This window comes from Aethalodelphis obliquidens, unplaced genomic scaffold (genome assembly GCF_003676395.1).
Source record: "Aethalodelphis obliquidens isolate GAN/ISIS:26980383/991018 unplaced genomic scaffold, ASM367639v1 scaffold108, whole genome shotgun sequence".
Classification (NCBI taxonomy): Eukaryota; Metazoa; Chordata; class Mammalia; order Artiodactyla; family Delphinidae; genus Aethalodelphis; species Aethalodelphis obliquidens.
The window spans coordinates 1,143,232-1,155,666 of record NW_020838052.1 but is presented as its reverse complement, the minus strand read 5'-3'; the positions used below and the strand labels follow the sequence as shown (position 1 = coordinate 1,155,666).

At 46.7% G+C, this 12,435-nt stretch overlaps 2 protein-coding genes across 5 annotated transcripts in view; one reads left to right on the top strand and one right to left on the bottom strand.

Moving 5' to 3' along the window:
* Window positions 1–1,864, bottom strand: part of PFKFB1 (6-phosphofructo-2-kinase/fructose-2,6-biphosphatase 1) — a 93,304-nt gene extending 91,440 nt beyond the window's left edge. The window contains exon 1 of the mRNA XM_027096781.1: window positions 1,738–1,864. Within this exon, the coding sequence (XP_026952582.1) occupies window positions 1,738–1,765 (28 nt within the window). The 5' untranslated portion in view covers window positions 1,766–1,864. The remainder of the gene's footprint in view (window positions 1–1,737) is intronic.
* Window positions 1,865–4,801: 2,937 nt separating this feature from the next.
* Window positions 4,802–12,435, top strand: part of APEX2 (apurinic/apyrimidinic endodeoxyribonuclease 2) — a 34,146-nt gene continuing 26,512 nt past the window's right edge. The window contains exons 1-6 of one of the 4 annotated variants that reach the window (XM_027096829.1): window positions 4,803–5,073; window positions 6,068–6,151; window positions 6,783–6,963; window positions 7,511–7,657; window positions 8,401–8,470; window positions 11,035–11,736. In XM_027096829.1, coding sequence (XP_026952630.1) covers window positions 4,917–5,073; window positions 6,068–6,151; window positions 6,783–6,963; window positions 7,511–7,657; window positions 8,401–8,470; window positions 11,035–11,736 — 1,341 coding nt within the window. In that variant the 5' untranslated portion in view covers window positions 4,803–4,916. Of the gene's footprint in view, window positions 5,074–6,067; window positions 6,152–6,782; window positions 6,964–7,510; window positions 7,658–8,400; window positions 8,471–11,034; window positions 12,321–12,435 lie in introns of those variants that run through there. The other 3 variants (XM_027096828.1, XM_027096831.1, XM_027096830.1) reach the window with 3 other exon arrangements.

Sequence of the window (12,435 nt, the reverse complement as noted above, 5' to 3'; positions counted from 1 at the left end):
GTTTTAACCACTGTTATCAATTCTGATCCCCAGAAGTAGGAAAACTAAACAAGCTTTATGGGAAGGCCTCAGCCCTGGCTCTTCTCAATCAAACGTGTCTCTCCAGTCATGTCTCTCTTTAGACCCCTGTGGTTAAATTGTGCCAGCTGACTCACTAGGCCCCCAAACTTACTGTGTACTTTTTGCCTCTGGGCCTTTGCTCAGCCTGGAATGCCTTCTCTTCCCTTCCCTTCTCAGTGAAATCTGACTCACTCTTCAAGGCCAGGCTCAATGCTCACCTCCTCTGAGAAGCCTTGGCTTTGGTTCCCACATTGCCTATATGCTTCTGTTTATCTGTGCAAGTATCCACCTTTTACCGGTCTACTTTCCTACTAGACTGTGAGCTCCTTAAGGATGGGACTGGATCTCAGTTATCTGTGATCTGTTTCCAGGTGTCCAGCTCAGGCCCTGGCACAGAGGAGACTTGCTCAATCTACATCTCTCTGCCCTAGATGAGATGAACATGTGTACAAATAATCCCCATTCAACAAAGGTAAATTTTATAAAAAGAGAGCTATCCAGGGAACTGGGTGGGGGAACTAACTTGGTCTGAAGGTAGAAGGTGGTAGTAGGATCTAGAAAGTTTCTCAACCCTGAATGGGGCAGAACAGAAAGAACAAAAGAATGAAGTCCCCCCCCAGAAAAAGTTCCAATTAATGGTTACAGAAAAAATTGTTCACTCAGTATCAGAGACTCACTCAAGACCAAGAGCTGAGTCACAAATTCTAATTTGGGGTTAACTCTATGGAGGAAAAGCATAAAGTATGACTACCTGAGGCCCACAGATCCTGACCATCCTCCCAAAGTATGGAGTGTATGGGAGAATCTCATTAAAAGCAGTATCAAGACAGTACTGATGGGTATCAAAATCACAAATGGGGTCTTCTTATTGGTAATTCTTCGAGTGTGTGGGTGTGAATGCATTTGTGTTAGGGTGAGGAGGGGAGATTGCATGCTTACAGGTCAGGTGCCTATATGTGAATATCAGGCCTTCTGTGGCAGCAGCCTAGGATCCACTTCCTTCTTGGCCACTGCCCTGGCCCACCATCCCCCTACTACTTTCAGCCCCATGCCTGGGGCCCAAAGTTTGCTCTATCCTAGTCCTAGGAGTAGCCCTCCACAGACCATAGTCACTCAGGGAGAAGAGCAGCTGGAGGGTTATGTGTGGTATTGCCTGTGGAGGCTACAGAAAAAGTAGGATCACTAAGACAGAGCACGGAAGTCCTGAAATATTTCAGAAGAGCTTTAGTTCCTGTCATCCCACTCCTCTTCACCTTGTGACAGTCCTCTGAGGGAAATAGGAGGGACTTCAATTTCCATTTTGGTGAGGAGGCTATTGAAGCCCAGAGAAGCTAAAAGACTTGTTCAAAGTGTCACAGCAAACCAGCCCTACTTTATACAACAGTTGGGAGGTAAGAGATACAATCTCTATCACCCAGTTCATTCAAAACTGGACTAGACCATGTTAAAGAGACTTCTAAAGTGCTAGGGAACTGCCCTTTGGGCCAGTGTTCCACAAAGACACGTCAGAATGGATGATAGATAATGAAATATAGAAATCATGTTATCCCCAACTTCCCATACACTTTAGTGAACAGTTTGAGTGTCCACCTATTCCAAGAAAACTTTCCAGAGAGCCTAAAGAATGGATTTGGGTTTGTGTTAACTCCTATCTATTTTTCCTTCTGTTTCACCTACCTGTTCTCCTAGAGGTTTTTTCTTCCATCGCTAGTTATCCAATACACGACACACGGCTCTCTTGCATTTAGACCCCCAAAGCAGGTACAGAGAGTGGCATCAAGCAGGGAGCCTGGAGGCACTCGTTGGCTCCCTGGGAAGGCTGGGGAAGTACCCTTGGTAAGAGGGGGTGTGTGCCCGCTGTTGAAATATCAGCTGCCAAAGAAGTTCCTGAGTCACCCAGAGCCTTTTCTCTTCAGGCCAACCATGTGTTCGCCTTGCCCCAAAGGTCAGAACTAATATTAACAAGCTACTGCAGAATGGGGAAATGAAAACCAGCAATGTAAACAGGCAAGATCTGGATTTCCTTGGGGCTGGTTCAGATTGGTCTTCAGTGTAAATCAGCACGATCCCCTACTGGAAAGTGATTTGGCAATATGAAGCAAGAGCAATAAAAATGTTCATTTCCTTTGTCCTAATTATTCCACTCTTGGGACTCAATCCTAAGCCAATAACCACCAAAACATGGAAAAGCTTAAAGCACCAACATCTTAATTTTAATTGCAGGGCTATTTTCTGATGGCAACAACTAGAATGTAACCTTTAAGTCCTCCAGGAGGAAAAGCAGCTCTTTGGGTCTTTTTTGCAGACACTGAGAATGATGGTTTTAAGGCTATGGAATTCTGGGGGAAAAGTAATTATGCCACAATTCTGGGTGAGGAACCTAAGGATGCGAAGTTATGCTTTTCCCTGGACATTGGGCATGTCTATTATTTCTATTTTTATGTTATCAAAAACAAGTCACTAACCTGTTGATGCTCTTGCTATTGCCCTTTATTTGTTCATTCATTCAACAAATATTTATTAACTCCTAATATGTGTTGTGCGCTATATTAGGGGATGGGGCTAACAAGATGAATCAGATATGGTCATTGCTCTCAAGCTCTTGGCAGTCTAGTGACAGAAATAGAAATCAGTGGTAGCTGTACATTGTAAGCGCTGTGACAGAATGGACCATAGGGTGATGTGGGGGCCCAGAGGAAAAGATCTAACTGGGGAGGTTAGAAAAAACTTACTCAGGAAAATATTCCTTGAGCTGATTAAGACAGGGGTTGAATCCTGGCTCTACTGCTTCTGTGATACTGGGGTGAATTCACTGAACCTCTCTTAGCCTCAATGCCCCTTACAGTGTTGCCCTGATAATGAAATGAGATAATGCATATGGAAGAGCCATAGGTTATATTGGAAGACAGTGCTGCTCTGGAACTTGGGTAGCCCACTTAAACTCTCTTGGCCTTGATTTTAATAATCTGAGAAACAGAGCAAAGAGGAAGTACCTGTCAGGCCACATCCTAAGGGATGCTATAAGGCCCAAGACAAATAATGACTACAGGGTGAGCTTGATACAGCTTCCCCATCTCACTCCCCCAGCCCAATAAAGCCAGAGGCCCTCTTCTAAATCTTACTCCACTAGAGTGCTTCTTTTTTTCCCTCATTTTCCCCGTGGTTTGTTGAAAAGGTTCAATACTCACTATTTTGCAGCCTGCCACCCCCCAATATGTTTTGGGATCTTTCCATATCACTACACATAGAACATTTCATTATTCCCCCCCTTTTAAAAAATATTTTATATTGGAGTATAGTTGATATACAATGTTGTGTTAGTTTCAGGTGTATAGCAAAATACATCATATACTGTTTATTCTTTTTCAGATTCTTTTCCCATACAGGTTACTACAGAGTATTGAGTAGAGTTCCCTATGCTGTATAGTGGGTCCTTGTTTCTCTATTTTATATATTGTAGTGTGTATATATATTTAAAAAGCGAGGTAAATTTGAACACAAAATTAACAATTTTAAAGTCTATGATTAAGTGGTATTTAGTACATTTTGCAAAGATTTCATTTATATGAAATATCAAAAATAGGTAAACCCACAGGAACAGAAAGCAAATTGATGCCATAAAGGTGCTGGTGGTGGAGGGCATAGGGACTAACTGCTTAATGCGTAATGGGTATGTATTTCCCTTTGGGGTGATGTTTTGGAACTAGGTAGAGGTGATGGTTCCTCATTCCTTTTATTATTAGTTTTTTAAATATGGTAAAATATACATAACATAAAAATTAAACATTTTTAATTAAGATTCTTTTGGCACAAAAGTATATAGATCAATGGAACAGAATAGAAAGCCTGGATATAAACCCACACACCTACTTTCAATTAATCTTGGACAAAGGAGGCAAGAACATACAATGGAGAAAAGACAGTCTCTACAGCAAGTGGTGCTGGGAAAGTTGGACAGCCTTATGTAAATCAATGAAGTTAGAAGACTCACACCATACATGAAAATAAATTCAAAATGGTTTAAAGACTTAAATATAAGACGTGACACCATAAAAAAAAACTCTTAGAAAAAGAACATAGGCAAAAAATTCTCAGACATAACTCCTGGTAATATCGTCTTAGATCAGTCTCCCAAGGCAAAAGCAATAAAGCAAATAAGTGGGACCTAATCAAACTTAAAAGCTTTTGCACAACAAAGGAAACCATAAACAAAACGAAAAGATGACCTAAGGACTGGGAGAAAGTATTTGCAAACGATGACCGACGACCATCAAGATCTTAATTTCCAAAATGGAGTGCGTTTCTTATTGCTCCCTCCTCCGGCCGCAAAGTTCCCTTCGCGCATTCCCCCACCCACATTTACATGCAGGGTTACGCCAGCCACTCCCTAGTCGCTGGGTGCCGCAGCCCTCTTCGTACTCAGGGGCGCAGTCTGAACACTGTGGGCGGGGCTTCGGTCGCTGCGCGGTTCCGCCACTTAAAAAGTGGTAAAATCTCGTTTGTAAGTAATCGAAATCACCAAGGGGACTTTTCAGCAGAGCAGAAACGCAGTCAGACTCAGGCACGTAAGCCAGTGTCGGGTGGTAGGGGCAGGAGCCCAACCACTGGCCTTCCTCTCACTATTCATCGCCCCTAGGCTACCACACCGCCCCCTTCAGCTTCCGCTTCTCCAGCCAATGAAAACTGAAGGGCTTGAATCCCCGCCCCATGTGTGTCCGACCCTTTTGCGGCACGCACAAGAACGCCTGCGCAAATGCGCGCGCGGAAGGCCAGGCCTGGCGGACACAGGAATTTTCGGGTTTTGGCTCGCACTTACGTGGGGCGCGGGCTTAAAGGCATTGCAGTTAGCTGTCAGCATGTTGCGCGTGGTGAGCTGGAACATCAATGGGATTCGCAGCCCCGTGCAAGGGGTGGGAAACGAGGAGCCCAGCAATTGTACCGCCATGGCCATGGGGCGCATTTTGGACAAGCTGGATGCTGACATCGTCTGTCTTCAGGAGACCAAAGTAACCAGTGAGCGCTCAAGAATTCAGGACCCCTACCACACGTTCCCTTTTCCGCTAACTTTTGCTCTCTGCTCCATATCATTTAACTTTCCCATTTCTCTATCCTTAGAGTCCTCCCCCTAGAGCCCGTCTGGAATCCCAATCCCCCCTCTATATTTCGCACTCCAGCTAGATCTCCTAATTCCGACATCATCTCCTGGCCTCAGCAGAACCATAATTCCCTCCCCCTTGCAATCTCCATCTTCTTTCAGATCCTCTAATTCCTACTCATTCTCCTGACACAGCTCAGTCCCCCAAATTTCCTCCCGCCACACACTTTCCATCTCCCACTCCCAAGACAGACACCCCCACTTTCCCTTTTCTGCCCCCAGTTCATATCCTTTAATTCTCACACCATCTTTGCCCCCAGTTTAGACTCCCTAGTTTCCTCCTTTTTAAACTTCTATCTCAGATCCCCAGTTCCTCTTATCTCTACCGCCATCTCTCCTCCCCAGCTGAGAGCTTCTCATCATTTCTACCTCATGTCCCACCCCAAACTTAGACCCTCTAATTCCCTCTCCCCCACAGCTCAATCCCCTGATTCCTTCCCTCTCCCACCCACCTCCCTCTAAGACCCATTACCTACTTTCCCTCCATCCTCAGTTCAAATCCTTGAATTCCCTCTCCTACCTCCTACTCCCAGCTCAGATTCCCAGTTCTCTCTCCCATATGTCCATTTCCCACCCCCAACTTCCTCCAGTCACCTAGTCACCTAGCCTCCTCCCACCTAATTCTTCACCTCCCATTCAGTAGTCTTCCCCTTTCTCGTAATTCTGATAACAATTCCCTCTCTAGTCCCCACCTTTTTTTAGCTTCTCTTCTTATCATAGGTACTTGATATTCTCTTCTACCCTGGCTCTGATGTGTGCAAGAAATTAGCCTACAGCTGTAATTCCAAGCCTTTCTGTGTCCTGGGTCCTAGTTTTATCTCTGATGTAATCTTACATCTTTTTTTTTTCCAGGGGATGTGCTGACAGAGCCCCTGGCTATCATTGAGGGCTGTAACTCCTATTTCAGCTTCAGCCGCAACCGTAGTGGCTATTCTGGTAAATTGGGCTTTCTGGGGACTTTAAAGTGATGGAGACAGGTGGGAAAGGGTTTTCAATATTTAATGAGAAGGTAATAAGAAATGTAGGCTTTTCATCCAAGAGCTAAAGCCATATCAGGTTATATGAAGGATAATTTTTATGTATAATATTGGATCTCAGAAACACAGTAGTGTGATGGTTAGTTGTATGAGCTCTGGAGCCGGACTGCCTGAGTTTGGATCCTAGCTCACTTCCTAGCTGCGTACCCTCTGGCAAGCTACTTAACCTCTTTATGCCTCAAGTTCCTCAGCTGGAAAATGGAGATAATGTGTACTTCTTAGGGCTATTACAAGGACTAAACTAATTAATCCATGTGATAATAATAATAGCTAACATTTTCTGAGCACCTACCATGTAAAGCACTTAGAATATTAGCTGTTATTAATCTGCAGCTTTTCTAGATGAAGGAACTGAAATTCCAGGGTTTGAGTAGAGGAGTTGCCTCAGGCATCCATGGCCCTTGAGTTGGGGGAGTCATCAAGAGAGCCACACTTGATGAAGATGAGTCGGGTGACCTGTGCAGGGGCAATAGACTGTGCAACAGGCTGTTGGCTGCCAGGCCTGCTTAGAGTACCCTCTCTGTCTCCAGGTGTAGCCACCTTCTGTAAGGACAGTGCTACCCCAGTGGCTGCTGAAGAAGGCCTGAGTGGCCTACTTGCCACTCAGAATGGGGACGTGGGTTGCTACGGAAACATGGATGACTTCACTCAAGAGGAGCTTCGAGCTCTGGATAGTGAGGGCCGGGCCCTCCTCACACAACACAAGATCTGGTAATAACCCACATCCGCCTGTCACCGAGCATTGCTGGTTCAACTCTGTGAATGTGGTGATTCTAAGGCTTGCCTTATAAACATACATTCACCATAGAAAACTTCCCAAACTTGCCTTTCCTGGACTTCAGTCCTGGCAAGGCAACCTGCTATGTGACCCTGAACAAATCATATTCTCTTCTGAGCCTTGAGTTCTCTATTTCTACAGGGGCGGGGGCGGGGGGAGAGGGAGCCTGGCCAGGAGGACTAGCTCTCTTTTTTACCACAGGTGCCTCAGAAGCAAGTTAGCCAACTTTACTGCCCCAGGTTGCTCTCTTTCTGTGTCCTGTCTTTGTGAATGGCAGGACCATCACCTGGTTTACCTGAGTGTCATCCTAGATGTAGTCAGTCCTCAAGTCCTGTGTATGCCAGCTTGTTCATGTCTCTCTATCCCTTTCCTTCACTTCCATCCCACAGACAATCATTAAGTGGGAGCCACATGGTGTGGGGAGGGGAAGGGTGGCTTGAAAGTGACCCCTTTTGCGGGGGCCGGTTCTATTCTCCCCAGCACATGGGAAGGGAAGGAGAAGACCTTGACCCTAATCAACGTGTACTGCCCCCATGCGGACCCTGGGAAGCCTGAGCGGCTCGCCTTTAAGATGCGCTTCTATCGCTTGCTGCAGATCCGAGCAGAAGCCCTCCTGGCAGCTGGCAGGTACTGCAAACCTGGGCAGCAAGGCTTCCTTGAGCTTGTCCCGGGTGCCCAGCCCCGTGTCAAGGTCCATTGAGAGGGATATGGGATCTTTGTCTTTTGAGTTCATTTACAGCCTAGTTGTAGACACCAGCAGGCCCACCAGAATAGACCCTGCTGTCTAAGAGCTGTGGGGACCAGGTAAAGTGATACAAATATGGGTTTTGTACTCAGATACCTCTGAGCACCTATCCCAGCTCCTCTTTTACTCACTGTGAGCCCGAAGGCTAGTGTTGCCCCTATTTTCTCTTTTGTAAAATAAGTGTATGAATCCCTACCTCAGAGTATAGTTTTAAGGATGAAATGAGATGAGGAAGGTAACGTACTTGGGAACAAATGAAAAGTCTTATCCCAGGGAGGGACAGGAAAGTGAGGGTAGGTTGACATAATTGAGGGATGCTTCCTAGAGGGAGTGGTACCTGAGCTCCTCTTTAAAGGACCAGAAAGATGCCATTAGGTAGAGATAAGTGAGACAATCATGTCAAACAGGGAACAGGGTTACCTTTGGAGATCATAATTGTGTTGGTCAGTTGTAAAAGGCATCAAGGTTATACTGAAATTGGAGAGGCAGGCTATTATGACTTGCCGTTGGACCCTACCTTGACCTCTGTGTGGCAGGTGGTCTATCTGAGATCTTGGGCCCAGGAGAAAGTAGATGGGCCAGGACTACTGCTTCCCTTTCTGAACATTCATTTTATGTTTTTCAGCCATGTTATCATTCTGGGGGACCTGAATACAGCTCACCGCCCCATTGACCACTGGGATGCAGTCAACCTGGTAAGGCTCCCTCTAGGCCTTTGACCTCACTCCTGACTATGGTTCTGTTTAGCCAGCCAATCAATGCTTTTTTTTTTTGGTTCAGGGGCAAGCTTCCTTCACGGAAAAGCAGAGCTTAGTTTGAAATTCTATTCTCAAAGCACTGAGGATTGTGCTGTGGACTCAGTTAGTAGTCAGTGCTGGCTCGGCCCCTCAGAGCTCTCAGCATGGTGGTGGGGTATGGACACATGACCAGTCAATTATAGAATGGTGTCTTCAGGGCTGAGGCAGAGACAGCAGCCCAGGAGGTTAGGAGAGCCTGGAAATAGGAGTCGGGCCAGCCAGGACGTCAGGGGAGATATCTTAAAATGGCTGAATCTTAAAAGATGAGTAGAACAGAGCTTTGGGGTGGGAAGCAAAGAATTCTAGCATGATGAGCAAAGGATGCAAGGTGAGAATTTGGCTGGTGTGCATTGAGAACTACAAGTCCCATTCTTGTTAGGGGTGACAGAGAAGGAAGGTGAGTAGCAGGAGATGGGGCTGGAGAGTTTCAGTCAGATTTCAAGAGCCTGGAACTCCACATTGCCTTGATCATTTCCCTAATATACTATGTTTCCTGCTCATGAACCTTCAACACCTCTCTGTTACCTTTGTGATGCAGAGAAAACACACAGGCCTGGCATTCAAAACTCTTTCTTGTCTGCACCCAGTCTCCGTTTCCATCCTCCGCACCGCTACACACTCCATCCACTCCAGCCAGGTTGTCTCCTCTCTGCCCATTGCAAAAGTTATTCTCATTTTGGCTTTTCTCACTGTCCTCTGAATTGGTAGGCATCCGCTCCCTCTGTCTTCTTTTCTTGTGTGAACCTCTCATCTCTGAGTCCTTCTATGCCAATGGTCCTCAACCCTTGAAAGTACATTAGTACAAGGAGCTTTTACAAAAATGTCAATACCTTGGTGCAACCCTAGACCAATTAAATCAGAATCTATTGGGTGTGGAGCCAGGGTAGCAGTATGTTTTGAAAGTTCCCAGGCTGATTTTATTGTATATTCAGGCTTGAGGACCACTGCCCTAGAATCTCCAAGTCAGTTCTCATCATAGCTTGCCTCATAAGGGGAGGGATAAGTAACTTATGCTGGCACAGTCCAACTCAGCAGTAGGCTTGGCTCAAAGAAGAGGCTGTAGGAAAATTCCTTGATTAGTTTGCAGAAGAGCCACAGGAACATAAATGTGTCTCTCAGCTGGGAAAATGAGCAGAAATGAGATAATGAGAGACTGGTGGTGGTGGGGGGGGGGGAAGGGAGTGTACACTACAAACTGCAAGCCTTCAATCCTCCCTACCTTATTCCTTATCGGTGTTTACTTAGTCTGTTTTTGCTGCTTCCTGTGATAGTGTTATATACTTTTATGCCTTCTCTTCTTAGTTTAGAAATATCTTAGATATCTCGAGTGCACTTCCTATATTCTTTTTTTCCCAAGGAAAGAGAACTAATAGTACCAGATCACATGAGAAACACAATCTTTCCAAAATAACAGAGTATGTCTACTTCCCACAAGACCAGCTCTTCTAGTCTCATCTCCCTAAATAGTACCATCGTCCTCTTGGTTGCTCCAACCAGAAGCCAGGGAATTGTGTTAGTGTTCTTCTTCTCTACCCCCCTTTCCCATTCAATTGGTCAGTGAGTACTGTTGATTCTAGCTCCAAATCATCTCTTAATTTCATTTTGTCTCCTCTGGCACCACCCTAGTCTAAGTGACCATCACCTCTTGATAGTCAGTCTGGTTGCCCCTCAAGTCTTTTGGGTATACTGTCCCCTCCCTTCACAGGCCTATCACAGAAGTTGTTCTCTCAATTTGTAACACCCTCTGCCTGGGTTACTCTTGCTCAGCCTTCAGATCTGGATCTGGATCTCAGCTCCAGATCACTTCCTGAAAGGAAGCCTTGTTGGTCCCCAAGACAAGATCATGGTCCCACTTTGTCTCTAGTATCGTGCCTGGCACATAATCAGTGTTCTTTGAACATTTGTTGCACTGAATGAGTGGGTGAGTGGATTGGATGGATGATGAATTAGGGATCAGAGCCAAAGGAAGTATTCAGACCTGAAACCCTGGAGCCCCTCAGCTCAGGAAGGGGGTGTGGTCAGTGAAGGCTTTGACACACACAACAAGATAAGCCAAATAGTACCAGAGGGTTTACATGAAAAGGCAACAGGCTTCTTAACTCCTAACCTCAGCCCTACTTCCTGGAGGTAACCACTTTTAACTTGCTGTTTTCCATTCTCTTGGTGAGCAGTTCTGAGAATTGCTTTGATTAACTAACAGCAAGCTTTCAGATCTTGGATTTATGGCCCAGTGCAAGGTAGAGGTAGCCTGATGCAGAGGGGAAAAAGAATCATGGCCTTTTAAATCAGTAAGGGTGGAAAGTGAATCCCAGCTCTGCCAGTTCTGGACTGTATGACCTTAAGCATTCTTCTTTGAAACAACCACATTTTCTTGTCTGTAAAATAAAGCAGTTAATCTAAGCCCCTTCCAGTTCTAGGCGTCTAGTTCTACCTCTTTCTTTGTCCCCCTTCTCTTTCCCCAGGAATGCTTTCAAGAGGACCCAGGTCGCAAGTGGATGGACCACTTCCTCAGTAACCTGGGGTGCCAGGCTGGTTCCCATACGGGACCCTTCATTGATAGCTACCGATGCTTCCATCCAAAGCAGAAGGGGGCCTTCACCTGCTGGTCCACAGTCAGTGGCGCCCGCCATCTGAACTATGGCTCTCGGCTTGACTATGTGCTGGGAGACAGGACCCTGGTCATGGACACCTTTCAGGCCTCCTTCTTGCTGCCTGAGGTGATGGGCTCTGACCACTGCCCCGTGGGTGCAGTCTTAAGCGTGTCTTCTGTGCCGGCAAAACAGTGCCCACCTCTGTGCACCCGCTTCCTCCCTGAGTTTGCAGGCACCCAGCTCAAGATCCTTAGATTCCTAGTTCGTCTCGAACAAGATCCTGTGTTCAGGCAGTCAGCGCTGCAGCTCAGCAATCAAACACCGGTACAGATGCGCCAAAACAAAGCCCGTGTGCGCTCGACCAGGTCTCGGCCAAGTCAAGCTGGTTCCAGTAGAGGCCAAAAAAACCTGATGAGCTACTTCCAGCCATCCTCCAGTCGTCCCCAAGCTTCTTCTAACTTGGAGCTTCCTAGCCTGGGCACCCTCATGACCTCAAAGACCTCAGAAGAGGATGTGATGGCCAATGTGGTGGAGGGGCGGGCCAAGGCTTCAGAGGCCAAGGATGAAAAGGAGGTACGGACCTCATTCTGGAAGTCTCTGCTGGGGGGGCCCTTGCCCATGCCCCTGTGTGGGGGCCACAGGGAGCCGTGTGTAATGCGAACTGTGAAGAAGCCAGGACCCAACCTGGGCCGCCACTTCTACATGTGTGCCAGGCCCCAGGGTCCTCCCACTGACCCTTCCTCCCGCTGCAGCTTCTTCCTCTGGAGCAGGCCCAGCTGAACCAACCCAGGCCTAGGGATGTCTGGCATGGTTAACCTTGTACGTGGTCTGAGGCCAGCTTCCTCCTAAGCTACTTCCTCAAGACCTCCTTCCCACCTCCTCTTCCTCCTCCACCTTCCTCAGGGACCCTTCCCTTTCCTCTTTTTCTTCTTCCTCCAAGGCCTCCCTTCCTCTCTCTTCTTCCTGCCTAGCTCCCCCTCACTGGTGAGCTTCTTTTGTCTTAATGCTGTGACCCAGTCCCCCACCCCACTTCCCACCTTCCTCTCAGAATTACAGAGGAACCAGTTGCCCCAGGAAGTTGTGATTTTAAACCCCTTCCTTCCTTCCTGGGAAATGTATCTGTGCCTAAATAAAGTACGTGTCTTTGTTGTAGTGCACCATGTCATGTGGACATTTTGGATGTGCTCCATAAAGCTGAGTCAGAGACGTTATCTCAGTCCCGGGTTTGCCAACTGCCTGTAACCTGATGATATAACTTCCAGGGAGAGGGGA